The sequence below is a fragment of the Cordyceps javanica genome, chromosome 6 (assembly GCF_051103115.1).
Source record: "Cordyceps javanica chromosome 6, complete sequence".
Classification (NCBI taxonomy): Eukaryota; Fungi; Ascomycota; class Sordariomycetes; order Hypocreales; family Cordycipitaceae; genus Cordyceps; species Cordyceps javanica.
Genome location: NC_139300.1, coordinates 94,269 through 113,593, shown reverse-complemented (window position 1 = coordinate 113,593; position 19,325 = coordinate 94,269). Strand labels below are relative to the sequence as shown.

General features: G+C 52.6%; 5 protein-coding genes across 5 annotated transcripts; all 5 read left to right on the top strand.

The window, feature by feature from the left end:
- Positions 1-606: 606 nt before the first annotated feature.
- V2A60_008488 (60S ribosomal protein uL13) lies at positions 607-1,585 on the top strand (the record flags this gene model as incomplete). Its single annotated transcript, XM_083259761.1, has 4 exons — positions 607-711; positions 824-959; positions 1,070-1,123; positions 1,188-1,585. 4 exons carry the CDS (start codon positions 607-609, stop codon positions 1,583-1,585), a joined length of 693 nt encoding a protein of 230 aa, XP_083115887.1.
- A 1,357-nt stretch (positions 1,586-2,942) lies between these two features.
- V2A60_008487 (uncharacterized protein) lies at positions 2,943-3,575 on the top strand (the record flags this gene model as incomplete). Its single annotated transcript, XM_083259760.1, has 1 exon — positions 2,943-3,575. The coding sequence occupies one exon, from the start codon at positions 2,943-2,945 to the stop codon at positions 3,573-3,575; it is 633 nt and encodes a 210-aa protein (XP_083115886.1).
- A 1,302-nt stretch (positions 3,576-4,877) lies between these two features.
- On the top strand, positions 4,878-12,033 carry V2A60_008486 (uncharacterized protein; the record flags this gene model as incomplete). Its single annotated transcript, XM_083259759.1, has 3 exons — positions 4,878-7,980; positions 10,481-10,848; positions 10,921-12,033. The coding sequence occupies 3 exons, from the start codon at positions 4,878-4,880 to the stop codon at positions 12,031-12,033; spliced, it is 4,584 nt and encodes a 1,527-aa protein (XP_083115885.1).
- A 796-nt stretch (positions 12,034-12,829) lies between these two features.
- V2A60_008485 (phosphoribosylglycinamide formyltransferase) lies at positions 12,830-13,706 on the top strand (the record flags this gene model as incomplete). The annotated part of the gene is made up of 2 exons (XM_083259758.1): positions 12,830-13,004; positions 13,201-13,706. 2 exons carry the CDS (start codon positions 12,830-12,832, stop codon positions 13,704-13,706), a joined length of 681 nt encoding a protein of 226 aa, XP_083115884.1.
- Positions 13,707-17,469: 3,763 nt separating this feature from the next.
- Positions 17,470-18,279, top strand: V2A60_008484 (uncharacterized protein; the record flags this gene model as incomplete). The annotated part of the gene is made up of 2 exons (XM_083259757.1): positions 17,470-17,481; positions 17,965-18,279. 2 exons carry the CDS (start codon positions 17,470-17,472, stop codon positions 18,277-18,279), a joined length of 327 nt encoding a protein of 108 aa, XP_083115883.1.
- Positions 18,280-19,325: the final 1,046 nt, after the last annotated feature.

The following is a 19,325-nucleotide window of genomic DNA, read 5'->3' as shown; positions in this document are numbered from 1 at the left end:
TCGCTTCCACAGGCTGGAGCCTCGCACAGATACATACTATCCAAAAAATCACGTGGCTCGCTGCTCATCCACACACTGGGCTACTGGCACGCACGCGGCCCGGCCAATCTTCGGCAGGCCACTCAGCTAGGTCTTGGTGCCCTAAGCACTCTTCATCTGCGAGCCCTGTTCGCTTGCCAAATATTCTGCCCTAAACCAATTGCAGCTAGCGCCCCCCTCCAGCCAAAGGCACAACCTCAGCCCTCGAAGCACAGTGTGCTCAACTGGATTTTCTTTCGTAAATCGCGAACCACTTCCTTTCGCCCAGGGAACGACACACTAACCCACAGCAAACAACAAGGAAATCAGATTCTCGTTTCGCCTCGAGGGTTTGTTTTTTGTTCAAACCTTGGTCGACTTGGACATTCTTTTTTCCTCTTCTTTCTTTTTCACTTCACACTTACAAAAAAGAAACAAAACTCGGTTACGATGTCTTCCTTCGAGCCAGTTGTGAGTTGATCCGCCCGCATTGGAAGGTCATGGCCATCGCCCTTTTTTCAACGCATCGCACACAAGATCGCCCGCGACGGGAATTCCGAAACTTTCAAGGGATGGACGACTGGATGCATGGTGCACGGGCACGCTGTGTTTATACACCGCGGTGATATCTCACGACCGACGACGAACGCACTGCACTACCTCTGGGCCATGCATCCCCTCGCCCGCGAAATTGTTGGATGCACCGCTGCTATGGCGCTTGGGACGATGCTTGAATGACGGGACGGAACCATGGAGAATGAACAGGAGCATCGCAGAGCGTTGGGCTAACGGAATTGTCGTACAGGTCATCGTCGATGGCAAGGGCCACCTCCTCGGTCGCCTCGCCTCCATTGTTGCCAAGCAGCTCCTCAACGGCCAGAAGGTTGTTGTTGTCCGCTGCGAGGCTCTCAACATCTCTGGCGAGTTCTTCCGCGCGAAGCGTACGTTTACATCACACATGACCGGCGAGCGCCTCGAGGTGCCTTTGGCTCTTCCGAGCGCATCGTCAGGCTCCAATCGAGACCCCGAATCCCATACTGACCTCGCACAGTCAAGTACCACGCCTACCTCCGCAAGATGACCCGTTTCAACCCTACCCGCGGTGGTAAGTCAATCCTCCTTGCTCAGAACCTGCTCTCCACGGTTGCGCATCGACTAACTCTGCCAAGGCCCCTTCCACTTCCGCGCTCCCTCGCGCATCTTCTACAAGGCCGTCCGTGGCATGATCCCCCACAAGACCGCCCGCGGTGCCGCCGCTCTGGAGCGCCTCAAGGTCTTTGAGGGTGTCCCTCCTCCCTACGACAAGAAGAAGAAGATGGTCGTCCCCCAGGCCCTCCGTGTTCTCCGCCTGCAGCCCGGCCGCAAGTACTGCACCGTCGGCCGTCTCAGCCACGAGGTTGGCTGGAAGTACCAGGACGTCGTCGCCCGCCTGGAGGAGAGAAGAAAGGCCAAGGGCGCCGCTTACTACGAGCGCAAGCGCGTTGCTGCCCGCCAAATCTCCGACGCTAAGAAGACTGCTGCTGGCAAGAGCCAGGCCACCAAGAAGCTTGCCGCTCTCGGCTACTAAGTGGCAGATGTCTGTCTCTGAATGCCCTACGGGGACTTTTTAGAGAGAGAGAGGTGTCACTTTCGCATTGTCTGGTCATTTGTCGTGCGTTTCATTAGATTGGCGCGGTGGTTCAAAGGGAATAACAACATGGTTTTGCTGCTTGATGCGTGATGGCACAACGGGATGGTGGTAACGGTTTTTATTTTGGGGGGAGACATGGATGATTGTTTTTAATCCTGTTGTTCTATAAAAAGACGAAAGGAAAACCAATCAACCTCCAGTACAAAACAACAACAACAATCCCAAAAAACACACACAATTCACATACGAGACAAGAAGATCAACATTGTGGTTTTCGTGAACGAATGCGACACAAATCGAGGGATGGCGGCGGGTGGCTGGGACAATTTTGCGGGAGAATGACATTCAAAAAACGGAAACGACGGAAAGACAAACAAGACAAAGGAAAGAAAAAAAAACATACAAAAAGGACAAACATGTAACCGGTCAATTGGTTTTCTTATTCGGTATTATAAAATGAACGGTTATTTTATTCCCGGCCAATACCCCACGACTTGGCTTCTTTGTTTCTTCTCTCTTGCGTTTGGGATGAAGATGGAAGAAAAGGGGATATTGTCGACAAAAAGGGAGAGCGGGGGACGTGGGCTGCTGCATTAGGAGTAGAAATGGAATACATTCTCATGATTATATTTTATCTGGACTTTGCTTGCCCATGATGTGGGCATATTGAACCATGGACTATGACGACATTGTCGGCCGTCGGTGGCCATTGTGAGGCGTCATGCTGGCTCCGTTGCAAACGGTGGGCTCTCAAAGACGAAGCGCAACAACGATGCTGTGTTTATGAGAAATGAGCTTTTATTTATATCGACGCTACAATACTGAAACATGAGCCGGTAACCAAGAATAACCGAAAATTATGTTCAAGCATCATGACAGGCACCCGTTGCGCTGCCAATTTCATGCCTACTCTCCACGGTGCGTTAGGGTAAGTGGGCTGGCTTGCTATGTAGCGACAGTGGGTGTCCACTCGGTCACTTTGCTTCCCCCAGATCATGTGGCGATAAGATAGCGAGCGCGCGGGCCGGACTTTGCGCTATGAAGTGTCCTTTGTCGCGGCCCATATACATACACGCACTTGGCCGCAACAGACTGAACAGCTCATCCTGCCGAGCTTCCATTCACCACCACCATTGTTCCCGGTACGCTATTCCGGCGACGTATCCAGAATCTACCATACTGGCAAGAGTCGCACACACCCGAACAATAAGACACAAAAAATAAAATCCACAGAACCGCAGCTACAAAGAAGGACCAAAAAGACAAAAAAAGCAGCAAGCAAAAGAAGCCAACCATGTCCGACCTCGACCACTTTGACCTCGTGCCGCTCAGCGTGGACAGCGTCTCCAAGGACGTCTCCTTGGGGCGCGGCGCGTCGTCGTCGTTGGGGTCGCGGGCGCTCGGCGCGGAGCTCGCGCAGCTCAACGAGCTGCACCGGGCGATGCTGGCGCTGGAGACGCCGGGCCAGGTGCCGCCGCCGCCGATCCCCGTGAACCCGAAGCGGACGGCGCAGGTGACGAAGCTGCGGGACAACGGCAACGGCGAGTACCGCAAGCAGCGGTACGAGGAGGCGGTGCGGCACTACACGCTGGGGATCCAGATGGCGCTGGCGCGGCCGCTGTGGGAGCCGAGCGCGCTGGCGCGCGAGGAGGTGGCGGGCCTGCTGGCGAACCGGGCGCAGGCGCACATGGCCCTGCTCGCGTGGCCCGAGGGCGCCGTCGACGCGCTGGCGAGCGTCGAGGCGCGCCGGCTCGGCAACGCCAAGGCCTGGTGGCGCCGGGGCCGCTGCCTCTACGAGATGGCCCGCCTCGACGAGGCCAGGGAGTGGGTGAAGGAGGGGCTCGAGGTCGAGGGCGAGGAGGCCGACCTCGTTAGCCTGCTCAAGGAGATTGAGGCGAGGATCAAGAAGCAAAAGACGGAGCAGTAGATTTGGAAGAGGGGTTTGAGGAAGGTCATTGGAAAAGGGAGATGGGGGGAAAGGGAGAAGGAGGAAAGGAGGAAAATCGTGTACCAAGGGCACGTCTGAGTTATTTTTCCATTTGCTTTTGTGTATAGCGCTTCTTGTCATGTGGTTTCTGCGAAAAAGAACAGAGCCCGATATCTAATGAATAGAAAAACATGAATTTTACCTTGGCTGTGCGGTGGAAAGAGGGCTGTTTGATCGACGGACTTGGTGGTATGGTACAGCTTCTTTGATGAAGGACCATGGCAGCCGCTTTGCTTGTAGCCAGCGAAAGAGCAGTGTGTGTTTACGAGTCGAAGCTCATATGGAGCTGCAGATTTGCGCGTGTCGAGCTTTTCTTTTTCTTCTTTTTCTTCTCTTTTTTCTGTCCATCCACTGCGTCTCCAACGTGTCTCGAGCACATGTTGGTTCATCAGACTCTAGAACTGCTCATGCAAGCGGCAAGCTTTGCTACAGGGAAGCAAATCCGCCTGCATCGGCCTAGGAAGCGATTTGGGACGGGACATGGCAATAGGATATAAGATAAAGAAGCTCAGCTTCTTAACATGTACGACCATAGCCGAGTGAAAAATCTGGATCCCGTCTGATCTCCGATCGATAACCACTTGAGCGCCAGATTAGTAGTTGGGTCGGTGACGACCAGCGAACACCGGGTGTTGTACATCCTTTTTTGTTAAAAGTATTTTTTTTTCCTTCCCGCGGCTTGATTTGAGAGTTTGTATAAGTAGTTGCTGTTGTCAAGACAGTAAAGATGCGAACCAAGATCGCCGTCCGCCCATTGGTTTCCATTCCCAAGCAGGTGCAACAAGAAGGGCGTATGGTAGGGGTGGTCTCTGGCCTGGATATTCTTTCGTCTTTGTGCATTTTACGTCAATTGATCGCCCAGGATGTCTTCACCCACGACATATGATATCGTTATCCGATCTCAAAATTTCGAGCTGCCTAATGTATGGCTTTCTTGAAGCATGAGGGTGGGGTTGGGCTGAGAAGGAGACTGTCAGCTGGGCGCTGCAGCAGCACTGCGTTTTTGCCTGGATGCAGCCTGCTTCCGCCATGGGTGTGTTTACGTCGCAAAAGTAGGCCTCGAGCCGATCTCTAGAAAGCAAAATCGAAGGCTCTTGATCCGGGTTGACTTTATGGCGCGCCCAACGTCTCTCGGCGTGCGTGGCTTGCAATGACGGCAAATCCGTTTACTCTCGAGAAACATGCCATTCGACTCGACTTGAGATAGCTCGACACTTGCGCCGGCAGTTTGCCCTGGCCATGATGCCCTTCTGGGGTGCCAGCGCAAGCCGAGACTCCGCTGGCGATAGGGGCATGATGGCTAGGGCTCCCAATAGGCGGACGTCGCAAGGCTCGACACGTGCAAATGCTTCTTCCCCGACATTTTCGCATGGCGACTACACTGTTGGATGGATTTGCGCGCTGTCAAAGGAGATGGCAGCAGCAGAAGCCATGTTGGACGTCCTACACAACGAACTGCCCAGGGCCCAAAACGATACCAATGCCTACACGCTAGGGAGCATTGCCGCGAATAACGTCGCGCACAATGTTGCCATTACATGCCTCCCTTCCGGATACTATGGCAACAACAACGCGGCGACTGTTGCGAGCAATCTACGCCGCACGTTTCCCTCTGCGCGCCTTTGCTTGATGGTAGGCATCGGCGGAGGAGTCCCCGGACAGGCCGACATCCGGCTCGGCGATGTTGTCGTCAGTGAAGGGGTACTGCAATATGATTTGGGGAAGCTGGCCAAAGATGGCCATTTTATGCGAACAGGTAGCCTGAGAAGCCCGCCGCACGAGCTGCTGACGGCCATTACCAAATTACGAGCGAAACATGACTTGGGCCCTAGCCAAATTCCTTCCATTCTTTCCGACATGTTAGAACGACACCCGAACATGACGCAGTATATTCATCGCCCTTCACTCCGAGATTGGTTATTCAACAGCAAATACAACCATGTTGAATTGAGTGGCTACCCGACAGATGACTGTGAGCTTTGCGATGAGTCCAGATTGGAAATCAGACCGCCTCGAAGTGACTTGAATCCAAAGATCCACTACGGGACCATCGCTTCCGGAAACCAGGTCATGAAGCATGGTAAGACCAGGACCGAGCTAGCACACGAGTTGCATGCTCTTTGCTTTGAGATGGAAGGGGCAGGCGTGATGGATGGCTTTTCAGGGCTGGTCATTCGTGGAATTTGCGACTACTCCGACTCCCATAAAAACAAGCAATGGCAAGAGGTGGCTGCTGCAGTAGCCGCGGCTTATGCAAAGGAGCTGCTACTGACACTGCCTTCTGACCCATGCACAACGATGCCGAGGGTTGTGACACCCTCTGACACTATTGGTGAGTACATCCACAGCCTTCATCTGCGAATCTCACTAAGCCCGCCTCAACGACCAGATCGCCAGACAGACCTTTTGTATTCTCTGAGTTTCGAGCAAATATACGCGCGCCGCTCCAACATCAAACCAAAGTATTCGACAACATGCCAATGGCTGCTGACACACTCGGCCTATCTGAACTGGCTCGACTCGAACCAAACTGGCAAACATGGAGGCTTCCTGTGGATACAAGGGGGACCTGGCACGGGAAAATCCACGATTATGAGCTTTGCCTATGGAGAAGCGAGGAAGAATAAAGAAGTAATACCTGTGTCTTTTTTCTTCAATGCCCGGGGCGAGATATTAGAGCGCTCTACTCCGGGGATGTACCGCTCTCTCTTGTTTCAAATCCTGTTAGCACTACCGAACCTCTGCGCTGTTTTTGATGAGCCAGAACAAAAGGACTCTCTGGATGAGATCCACAAGGCTATATTAAGCCGTAAAAGCCCTGTGTGGATGCCCTTGGTGCTCCAAAACTTGCTGCGAAGTGCACTGGCCAAGCTTGGTCAGACGCGGCTGATAATCTTTGTCGATGCTCTCGACGAATGCGCTCCTGATGAGATGGAAGAACTGGTGGATTACTTCGAAGACCTTGGGCAAGACGCCATGGAAAGTGAGTCGCGACTTGGCATCTGCTTCTCTAGCCGTTACTATCCACAATTTGACATTCAGCATAGTCTCAAGATTACGCTGGAGTGTCAAGATGGCCACGAAAAGGATATCGCAATGTATATACGAAACAAGCTGAAGATTCACAATACCCAGACCGCTGAGGAAGTCACGACTCAGATTCGAACCAAGGCCAAAGGCATCTTCATATGGGTTGTTCTGGTTGTCAAGATTCTCAATGGATTATACCATCGCGGTCGGATTTTTGAGGTCAAGCAGCAGCTTGCTGCTCTACCGGACCAACTAGGCGATCTCTTCAGGGAAATCCTTTCTAGAGACAAATTAAACTCTGGAGATCTAAAGTTGTGCATTCAATGGATCTTATTTGCGAAACGTCCCTTGAGACTTGAAGAATACTATTTCGCAGCAGTAGCCGCTCGTAGCCCGGGTCGGTTACAAGAATGGCATCCGGAGGAGGTTTCTCCCGATGACATGAGCCGATTTGTCATTAGTTCTTCAAAGGGACTCGCAGAGGTAACGAGGTCCAAGTTCCGAACGGTTCAGTTTATTCACGAGTCGGTGCGAGACTACTTTTTCAAAGATGGCCTACGGGAGTTGTGGCCTGATCTCCCTGCAGAAGACTTTGAAAGCGTAAGCCACAACCAGCTTTGCGAGTACTGTTACTCCTATTTCAAGCTAAGTACTTTCAACGAGGTTGTGCAATCCAGGTGCCACTCAGTCCCGAACGCATCGTCAGATGCCGCGAAGCAAATGCATGACCATGTATCGCGCAAATTTCCGTTTTTAGAGTACGCAACCCGTTATGTTCTCTACCACGCGAATGCTGCGGCCAAGAAAAACTCACAGGAAACGTTTTTACTCGAATTTCCAGTCAAAGCCTGGGTTTTGCTGGACAATCTTTTCGAGACACTGGAAATTCGGCGCCATACCGTCAACGCAAGTCTGGTCTACATTCTTGCCGAGAACAATCTCGCACACCTCGTCAACTGTATTTTGCGCTTCGACCCAAGAATTGAGATCAAGGGAGAACGATACCAATATCCACTATTTGCCGCCTTGGCCAACGGCCACCGTGACGCCGTTGAAGCACTTTTACAGACGCAGACAGGCCACCCCCCAGAGAACATCCTTGGATTGACCGATCATTGGCGAATCTTTGGGCTTTGGGAGGCTCGGAATAAGACACCGTTGACGTGGGCAGCTTATAAAGGAGACGTCGATCTCGTGCGTCGCCTCCTTGAACGGGGGAGTGACATTGAGGCGGAAGGTGGCCCGTTGGGGACACCATTGTCGCATGCAGTAACTATGGGGCACATCGCTACTGTCAAACTGCTGCTTGAAAAGGGTGCGAATGTTATGACCAAGGATTGTTATGCAAGGACGCCACTGGCAAATTCCATCAAAAATGGAAATGGGGCGATTGCCCGGCTACTGCTTGATAGAGGGGCCTGTGTTGAGACAAAAGACAATCAACATCAGACGCCGCTGCAACTGGCAGTCTCGTATGGGAATCGGGATATTGTGAAGCTGTTGCTTGATAGAGGGGCACGCTCTGAGTACGAGCCGCTGCAACTGGCTGCTTTGGGCGGGCATCACCACATTCTCGATCTGCTTCTCGAGAAATGGGCTGGTTCCGAAACCCGGCTTCTGCTACAAGCAGCTCAGCAAGGAAACGAGGTTATGGTGAAGCTGCTTCTTGAGAAAGGGACGGATGTAAAGGCGGAGATTGACAGCTGGACAGCGCTGCTGCCGCTGGCCGGGGACGGGCGTGAGGGTGCTGTGGGGGTGCTTCTTGAGGAAGGGGCGAACACTGATCATCAGGATAGTGTGAGGCTACTTCTCAAGAAACGGGCCGTTGTTGACGTGAAGAGTGCTAGCGGTCGGACGCTTCTGCTGCAAGCGGCTCGAAACAACCAGAAACGGGCTGTGAGGATTGTCCTTGATGGAGAGATGGATGTTGATGTCGAAATTGACGGCGGGGTGCCGATACTACCAGTCGAGGCGGCTTCGGAGATGCTGCCAGTGGAGGCGGCTCCGGAGAGAGCAAACTTAGTTTTGTCGAAGGTTCACGGCAGGCGGCTTCTACGGAAACGAGCGCATCTTAATATCCAAAGGGATAGCGGCGTTCCCAGCCCCCCGTACTCAGCAAACTTGTATCCTAGACAGGTTACAGACGAGACTAGCTTGTAGCAATTTGGCCAGAAATGAATGGTCAAATATGAAAGAATGAAAATTGAATCATATGCCAGTCAAATCTGGCGATAGTCATACTGTCCTACTCCGGATTGACGATTTGGCAATTACTGATTACATATCAATCCCAGGAATTTAACCAAAGTCGAAACTTTGCAAGAATTTAGAAGGGGAATAGCAAGTATGAATTGGCCGGTTTTACAGCAAAGCCTCTCCTTGAAAAAAGGAGCAAATGTTTACATCAGAGTAGTCAAGGTGTCTGGACATGACTACTACTGGCGACCAACTGCAAGCGTTGGGGTATTGCGAAGCTGCTGGCCGGAAAGAGATTAGACGTAAACAAAGAGTGCTATTATTATCTGGTCTTTGCAAAAGGGGTAAACCCCGATCGTCTAGCAATCGAAATCGCACCGACGTTTCTGTGGCGAACTGCTGTCAAAGCCTGGCATGGCAACGCGTGGTAGCCTCGTGAGGCAGGTTTTCTCCGCGGACGGGCTTGGAAAAAGCAGGGCTCTCGAGTACGCAGTCATTTCCGAGGCGATTGAGCAGTAATCTCGTTACGATGGTCTTGTAGAGGAAAATGTGACATTGTTGCACCTCAGCAGCCGCGCTGCTGTCAAGACGTGTGTTGAGGGGGGCACGCTGGTCCATGGTATTGAATCGGGTCATCGGAGCACGGCGCAGAAACTTGAGCGAGGTCAATAGATACACAAGAGAACTTGGAGCAGCGTTGTCGAACTCGATTCTCCCGCAGTTGGGGCTGTATGATGTGGCCAGACACTTTGTCAACGCAACAAAGGGCGAAACTTTGACGCTGAGATGCTGGTTATTTACTCAGTATTCATGGCCTTGTATTGTTGTCCATTCCAGTCCGTGTTTCTCTCTGACGTCTCGAGCATTTGCACGTTTTCTCTATTTATTACCAAATATTCAGGCAACTGCTGACTGTCGGAGCGTGAAAACCAAGTGATTGGTCCCCACCGACGATACTCAACTCTTTCGCAACAGAGCCTACCTTGGATTGCGAAACCACAGATCTAGTCTCCTCCTGCCAATGATAGTATTCAACACTCCCGGTTCAGCCCGTGATGCGTAGCAACGCCGGCGCGCGGATACGAGCTGACCCCTGCACCTATTGCGTGGCCACTCGTTTACACCAACGCAGCCAATAATCTCCTCCGTCCTGGATAAATAGTCTACCTTTTTTTTCGATTTGACTTTGATTGTGATTCAACAGACAAAGATTTACTGGGTGACTTGTTCCAACCTCAACCCGTGAGCCCAGATTTGCGTCATGCTTTCTAGGTGGCTGTGGTTTGCGGTCTGATGCAAGTTGGCCCTGTTGATGGCGCGCTGCAGCTGGTCCCCAAGAGTATCTCACTTGTTTCTCAGCAACGCTTTTGATAGAAAAGAAGAAAAGAAAAAACGGCACTGTTTCCATCACCTGTAAATACCGGTCGCCGGAAGTTGCACATGCTCGGATCAATGTTCCCCCTTTGCACTGCTCAGCATCGCAGGCACAAACCAACTTTCCCCGACACGTCAGTCACGTTATCATCAAAGTCGTACAGTCACACGCATCCTCGGTGCCGCCCCAAAAGATATGCATGCACTGACGATTGGGCCGAGCACAACCAACGATGCTGGCGCAGGGACTGCCGCGGTGCACGAAACACCAGACGGTCCCGTGGCGATTGCAGACGCAGCAAGGTCCCGTATCGACTGCAGACCTGAACATGCCCGAACCGAGACTCGTGCACAAACGCAGCAAATCCCGCGCATATACCAACGCCCAGACAACAACTGGTGCAAAGGCGAACCGCAGCAGATTTCTTCTCTCGGGCGGGTGGGCAACACAGGCCTAGAAGGCGACAGACTACATTTCGGCATCAAGCGCCCGGCACCCGAAGAGCTGAGCAGCAACATGGACGCCAAACGATTCAAGACTGATGACGAGGACAAGTCTGAGCAGGAGACTCAGCCGCCAGCTCCGTCTTTGACTATTCCATTCCCAGACAAGGTATTCGGATTCGCTTCGGGGCCGTTTGCAAAAAAAAAAAAAACACACGATGCTGACGAGTGAGCGCGCAAGCCGGCCGTCCTGGAAGAGCGAGCTGGCGAGATTGAGTATCGCGTGGTGAACAACGACGGGGCGAGAGAGAGCATCATCATCCTGACCGGGCTCAAGTGCCTGTTCCAGAAGCAGCTGCCCAACATGCCGAAAGACTACATTGCGCGGCTCGTGTACGACCGCAACCACCTGTCGCTGGCGCTCGTGAAGCGGCCGATCGAGGTGGTCGGCGGCATCTGCTACCGGCCGTTTGGCGCGCGCCGGTTCGCCGAGATTGTGTTTTGCGCCGTCTCGTCGGACCAGCAGGTCAAGGGCTACGGGGCGCACATCATGTCGCACCTCAAGGACTACGTGCGGGCCACGACGACGCCGCCCATCGTGCACCTCCTGACCTACGCCGACAACTACGCGACGGGCTACTTCCAGAAGCAAGGCTTCACCAAGGACGTGACGCTGGAGCGGGCCCTCTGGGCGGGCTGCATCAAGGACTACGAGGGCGGCACGCTGATGCAGTGCACCATGCTGCCGCGCGTGCGCTACCTCGAGGCCGGCCGCATGCTGCTCAAGCAGAAGGAGGCCGTGCTGGCCAAGACGCGGCCCCTGAGCAGGAGCCACGTCGTGCACCCGCCGCCGGCGCAGTGGGCGGCGGCGGCGGGCGGTGGCAGCGGCGGCGGCGGCGTCATCACACCGATCGACCCACTGTCCATCCCCGCGATCCGCGCCACGGGCTGGTGTCCGGAGATGGACGAGATGGCGCGCGAGCCCCGCCACGGGCCGCACTTCAACGAGCTGCGGCGCTTCCTGTACCAGATACAGAACCACAAGCAGGCGTGGCCGTTTCTCGCGCCGGTGAGCCGCGACGAGGTGCCCGACTACTACACCGTCATCACGGAGCCCATGGACCTGGCGACCATGGAGGAGAGGCTGGCGCGGGACGCGTACGCCGGTCCCGGGGAGCTCATCCGGGACATGAAGCTGATCCTGAGCAACTGCCGGACGTACAACGACGTCAACTCCATCTACCACAAGTGCGCGGCCAAGGTGGAAAAGTACATGTGGAGCCTGGTGAGGGAGGTGCCGGAGTGGCACAGTGTGCTTGACGAGGAGGCATCCGGGGGGAGGGGGGCAGAGTGAACGGGATAGCCGTTTGATGCCTCTGCTGCGGCTGCTCAGGAGTGATTAATGGGAAAACTCGGAAATGTGTGTGCGTACCGAATGGTGTTTATGGACAATGTCTGCGTGGATTCTTGCTTGTCTCGAAAAGCTGCGACTGAAGGAAAGGAGCGTGTAAGACGACTCTGATGCTGAATCAACCAACTTCCGTTGCGTTCTCTGCTGACAAAAGAAGTGGAATCAAGAACAGGAATGAATTTATTTATACGATCAGGCTTCCATGTCACGTTAATTTTGCTCGATTTCTTGTGCATTATTTTTTTTTTTAATTTGTTTGTTTGCTCATGTAATGTATTCCATTTTTTCCTGGCGCTTTCCGCAAAAAAACCGACACACACACACACACACACACACGACACCACGTCAAGGAAGAAACATGATATTTACCAGACTTCCACAGATTTCCACAGGTTACCGCGAATCATCAAAAGTCATCAACAACCATCACAAATCACCATAAAAAAAGACACACAAAAGCCACCTACAAAATCATTGCAGATATCAAATCATCAAAAGCCCACCATGACAAGTCACTAACAAATCATGATCCCACGATCGAACCCCATATCTATCCTGCATCGTCACGTGATGCCAACCAAAAAAAAAAAACTTGCAAACCCATCTTCCACAAGCAAATGGGGTAAAGACCTCGTGATTTATATACGATAAGAAGGAGAAGGGGAAAAGAAAAGAAAAGAAAAGGGAAAAGGGGAAAAAGACCAAAAAAGACCAATCCCCCCCCCCCTATTTTTCCCCAATGGCAGAGACGCAAGAGTCGCCATGCCGCATCATGGTCATGGCTTCGGGCTTTGGCTCCAACTTTCAAGCCCTGATTGACGGCATCGCCAGCGGTTCCCTGCCACGGAGCCGCATCATTTCGCTCGTGACGAACCGCAAGAGCGCGCATGCCACGGTTCGTGCCGATCAAGCTGGTGCGTTTTTTTTCTTATTTCTTTCTTATTTTTTTTTTAATTTTGTTCTTGTTCTTCTTTACACTGTATCCCTTTCTCTCCTCTTATAAATATGTAAACAAAAAAGAAAAGAAAAGAGGCACAGAAGAATTAAAAAGCTTCATGTTGAAAAAAAAAAAAAAAAAAAAAAAAAAAAAAACTAAAATTGAAATAAAAGGCATACCATGGGAATACTTCAACCTCATCAGCAACGGCTTCCAGAAAAAGGGAGAGACGGACGAGGCTCAAATCGCGCAGGCCCGTCAACGATACGACGCCGCCCTCGCGGCCAAGGTGCTCGCCGCGCCGCCCGACCAGCGTCCGGAGCTGATTGTGCTCGCCGGCTGGATGTACGTCTTCTCGCCCGCCTTTCTCGATCCCGTCGACAGGGCCGGCATCCGCATCATCAACCTGCACCCTGCCATGCCCGGCGAGTTTGACGGCGCCAACGCCATCGAGCGCGCCTTTGCCGCCTTCCGCGCCGGCACCCTCACCCGCACCGGCATCATGGCCCACTACGTCATCGCCGAGGTCGACCGCGGCGAGCCCATCCTCGTCCGCGAGATCCCCTGGGAGGGCGAGGACCTCGACGCCCTCAAGGAAAAGATTCACGCCCACGAGCACGCCCTCATCGTCAGCGCCACGGCCAAGGTCGCGGCCGAGATTGTCGACGGCCGCTCGTGAGTCAGGTAGAAAGGACGAGGCAACAGGATCTTTATTTTTGCGATTTTTTTTTATAGACTGACCGTTTTTCTCTCTTATTTTCTCATTCTGTACTGTGAGAGCCAGTCTGACCAATATTCGGAATTTTGGTGACTGTATCATTGACAGATGGGACCCCGGCTTTTCTGTTGCAGCCCTACGAATAAAACACCCATCCGGGTATCAAAATGCCGTGCTATCAAGAAGTTTAAGAGTAAATGACCAGCGGGTACGATTTGGCCGGTGTCCTAATACTTTTTTTTCTTTTCGTTCTTTTCGTTGTCTTCTTTCTCTTCTTTCTGTTCCTTCTTTTTTAAAAAATGAGCGACGAGTTTGGATTACTCGTACCGTCGAGGAAAACCACGAAAAAAAGGCAAGCCGGAATTCAGATTCAGGTTGGTCATTTGCCGGCCGCGGCACCAGTGCACGGTCTTTTCGAGTTTGATAATGAGCGACACGCCTCTTCACCTTTCCCCGATCAGGCCGTCTGCGCAGGCATGTCGACAAGGTCCATTCTTTGCACGTGGCTTTCTTGGAAACGAACCAAAAAAAAAGAGAGAGAGAAGACCGGCCAGTTTCCGAATTCGTTATTCTGGTATCCGTATGTACATTGGCAAACGCCCTCTTGTATGGATTGAACGGTCGTGGCCCGCAGAGACAAAAGGCGGCCGTGCGCAACAAACACGCGAGCTGTCAGGGCATGGAGGCGACTGGTTCATCTCCGGCAGGTTTGCACGAACCCAGGTGCAACGGCTGGAGCGTGTTAGTTTGACAGCATGACGACACAGGCTTAATTCGAGCGTTTGTAACCCCATGTTGCCGTTTGTTGGCACAGTGGTGGTTCATCCAGTCTTGATCCTGTGTCGTCCGAGTGCTGACATGTCGTGCGTGGCGCTGCGATCCCGCTAGCCACTGGCAAAACGTGGCTAGAGGTTGATTGTTTAACTTGCATCGTTCAAGAGAGTCCTACGAGGTACCGAGTACACATGGTGTCAAGGATCATGACAAGTTGGACCAAAGATTGTGAGTCGCATCATGGCCGCGCAACTATCAGTAGGCTGATATCGGCGATGCGCGGGTGGCGTCTGGTCTGACGAGTTACTTATCATGAGATGAGCTGATTCAAGGCTGACCGGGACGTGGCCTCGGGAGGCTGAAGTTTCACCGTCATACTCAGTAGTTCCTGTCAACATTTCTTTCTTTTTGTATTTCCTTTTTTTTTAAGGGGCGGATGCAGGGGCCGCGTTCGGGTGCGAGGGCTGTTGAGCGCCCCAGGCGTGCAAAAAGCAAAAGCCGTGTGTCCCAGCATTGCTTTTTCTTTTTTCTGGCCTGCATTGTTATCGTACTACTTACTGATTAAGTACTCAGTACGGATAGTAGTGGCCTCATGGCGGCGCGTGCTCAAACTTGTCAGACATACATAGCCGTACCAATGTGGGAGGCGCGTTCAAGTACCGGTTTGCGCCAGTATCAAGCACTAACCGGAATTTGCCGTTCAACGGTCGAAGCACCCAAGCTGCCAAGCTTGTCGCCGAGTGCCAGTGCCACGCGGGTGTGTTTCGGGAGCAATTGGCTATCCGTATAGTACCGGTGTTTTGCGTCTGTCGGTAAATTTCTTGGCCATCATGTCTTGCTTTTGTCTGGGCTGCCCGCGACACACTGTCTTGGGTCGGTTATAGTTTGGGTTGCGGCCAAGAGTGGTTGAGTGGCTGGAATGCGGCATCAGGTAAGGTTGTTTTTCTTTGGCAGCCCGGTCCCCCCTCTTGTGTTTCTCAACGGGGGCACACCTTGACACCCACCACTGGTGGGCGCGGTTGGCCCGAGAGGGTAAGAATCGGCGGGGAGGAAAGAGGGGAGAGATGGGCGGGCGACGGGGTACGAGGGTAATGAGTCGAGAAGTGGTCAGCGTCGTGTGATGATTTGATGGGGTGGGTGGTGGTGTTGAGGTACTGAGCAACTGAGTAGTGGTGCGGTGCGGTGAGTCGTGACGTGGGTGGGGGTGGACGGATGGTGGCGGCCATGTGCCATGTGGCAGGCCTTGACGGCATGAGCGTCGGACAGATGGAGGTATGCAAGGCAGAAGGGATTTGATGGGCAAGGCTGCTGGAGAGGTATCCATACTGCCACAAGTCGGCGAGTGTGATTGATGGTGGTGGTGGTGGTGGCGATGACATTTCTGGTGGCGGGCCAAAGAAGCGGCCATTTTGCCAGTGATGCAAGTCCAGAGTACTCCGTAGCAGTAGCGTGGCAGACAGGGATTGACGCTGGCAAAACGGCGAGGCGAGCGAGCGGCCCCTCTGTTTTGTGCCTGAGAGCCACTGAGCTACTGGGCCACTGGGCCACAGAGGCACCGTGCAAATTTATTCGTGTCGCTGCCTGCCCGGGCTGCCCCTCATCGACCCCTGTGTCGCCTGGAGTTTGCGGCGAGTCCACTGAAAAAGAAGAGGAAAAAAAGCAGCCCGTCAGCAAGGAGGCTCTTGCGTTTGCAGGAGGCTCTTTCTGGGTCGGCCAGCATAAGTATCATGGGACGATTTTTGCATCTTGTTTCTTTTTATAACATTGCAGCTACTAGCGTCATTGTTTTTGTATTATTACTGCTATTGATATTTTCTCTTCTTCCTTCCCTCGCCCCTCAATCGCCAATCTGGTCCATGTATCCGTAATAAGTGAGTACTTATTAAGTACTGACACGCAGCGCAAATCCTCCCAGCCCACCAGTTTGTCCCCCCCTGTACACGCCCTGACGCCCAACCAGAACCTGGTCTCTCATGAAATGGCCATGGCCTCGACTGCATTGTGATGCGGATATTGCATCGTTTCTCTTTTTTTGCGCCGATCCCGTCCCTCTTTTCTATTTTCATTCATTCTATCCCCCTTTTTTTTATCCAACTACTTATTTTTCCTTTTAAATTTCTTGTAAATTTCTTCTACCTTTTTAGCCTTACTTCTTCTCTCTCATTCTCTTGCAACCCCGTCCAACGCACCAACTACTACTTAGTTAATTGTAACCCCATTTACTTCTGCTACTTGGTACTCCGCAACTACCTCGTTGGCAGCAATTTATTTAACCTTTGTACAGATTGCTTTCGATGGGCATTTATCCATCCGCCCATTGCATTGTTTGACTTGATATCATCTATCCTCTCCCCGCGTCTATTGTCTACCAACGTCTTGGACTGTTTGCCTCCCTTGCCTTTACTAGTCAGTGCTACTACTGCTACTACCACCACTACTCTGGCTGGCTGCCGAAATCACAAAGACTTTGCTTCCGACCCTCTTTGTCTCTTGTTTTCCCTCCCCTTCTCTCTTCTCCTCGCAGCCACCAGCCCACTCTTCTTCAACCTCCCTTCTCTATCCATTTCTTCTTCCTCCTCCTCCTCCTCCTCCTCCTCCTCCATTCCATCCAAATACTGGTAACCAACTCGAAACGCGACGCATTCCTCTCAACCACCGCATCCGCATCCGCACCCGCACCCGCACTGCAAACACGCCATCATTGACCCCTGACTAACGTGGTTTTGCATCTCGTCGCTCATTAATTGCTTCCCCTCTTTTTTTTCTTCCTCTCTCCCCCTTCTCGCTCTCTCTGTCTCTCTCGCGCTCTCTCTCAGGCTTTCTCTCGGCCCCTCTCGCCATCTCGCTATTACTACCGAGTAACTAGTTACTATTCAATTACTCTAGGCGTGCATTTCCGCCCAACAGTTCCATAACCATGCCCACCTCACTCGAATCCGCGCGCCCCATCATGGCCCCCTCGGTATGTCCCATCGCTATGCTCATCGCCATGTCCTCCTGCCTGCCTTGGTCCAGTGCCGACAAACCCCCCCCCCCCCCCTCCCTGAGCCTCGCCACGTTGTTTGGCGGCCCTCAACCTGTCCATCAAATACTCCATCTGTCTCAGACTTTCCATGCGCGGTGCGCCTTTTGGCTCCCTGCTCCGGATCGCCCCAATCTGGCCACTGCCACCCTCTGGCTTTTGCGTCGGCTGCCAGCAGCCATCTACTGCTAACACCCCGTCTAAACCATACTATCCCGCACACCCTTCCTTGCTTGCGCTAGCCATACACACATGCCACCAACCTAGCACCAACCACCTTTATACCCAAAGCTCCCCTTTGCTTTTCCACTCCGTCCCTCGTCTCTCTCTTGTTTTTTCTGTTCCCCTCCTTCATCACTCCAAATTTTTGCTTTCAATTTCCTTTGGCCCACGCTCGCCGCTGACATGATGACTTCAACAAAGCCGCGCACCTCGGTCCGCTACAGCACATACAGCGTCGCACCCTCCGTCACCCCGACCTTTGCCACCAGCGACTCGGCGCAGGCCGAGTTTCGCGACATTGCCACAGGCCTCGATCGCATGGAGAACAAGGCCCTCACCTCCCAGCGCGTCGCCCTCGACGAGGAAAAGACGGATAACCTGCGCAAGCTGGCTCTCGGTGCCAAACTCGAGCGCGCCCTCGACCGACGCATGAGCTCCCAGGACGCCGTCATGCGCCCCCGTCCCAAGAAGGACGTCCTCTCGGAAAAGCAGCAGCTTGTCGAAAAGGTTGCCTAAAAAAACAATGGGCTCGTCAATCGCCCCAATTCACCACACACGAATCGACGACGCGTCTACTCATTCCAATCCGTGCGAGAACCCACCACGTACAGAGGAACTACACTTTCAACTCGCATTCGGGTGGCTCGTTGACTTTGCCTTTTTTTTACCTTTTCTTTATTTTTTACGCCTGTTTGCGGCCATACGATACACCAGCCAGCCATTTGGTCTAGGAATGATTTTTGAGACTTGACGAAGGAATGGCATACCAAACCGGCGGCTGCTGTACACACACATCATCTCTTGCCTTTTTTTTACACTTTTGACGTAACACGGGGTCCTGTGATTACAAGCTTCTGCTTCTTGTCCATGCTACACGTCCGTCTACAGCATACCCATTACAGTTTTTTTTCTTTCTTTTTCTTTCTTCTTTGGGACGGCGTTGGGTCGGAATATCCAGATATCACAATACTTGCAATACATTTCTTTTCCATATTTTGTCACCTTGTTGATCCGTTTCACCCAAGCAAAGACTAACCACTTGTCTACATTTTTCTTTTTTTTTTCTTTTTTAGTCCCCTTTTCGCTAGCTAGCCTAGCCTCCATCGTCCCGATCTATCCAGCGGGTGGCGGGCGGCGGGCTACTGCGACCTTGCAAAGAAGCAAATAAACTGGGCACCTTTTTTTTTTTTTTTTTTTTTTTGAATAGAAGAAAACAGCATCGTCATCAGACGAGTCAGTCGCACAAGGGAGCCATCGCAACTAGCAAGGGGAACTGCAGAATGCCGCCGCAGTCTTGCAGGAACGGAAAACATGGGTGCGCGAGGCTGCGCCTCACCTGCAACGGCGATGCCTTGATAGTTCACCTCGACTGAGAGATTCGCCAATACTGCTTACAAGAAAGGAGATGCCGAGATGCCAGGGGACATGTTCGACGTCTGGGGTCACTATGCTCTATCATATGGAGGAAGGAAGGAAAGAGAGGGTTTGCTCGAGAATGGAAATTTTCTTTGGATTCTTGTCAAAATTTGATGCAGAAAACCGCCGTCATTGTGTAAAAAAAC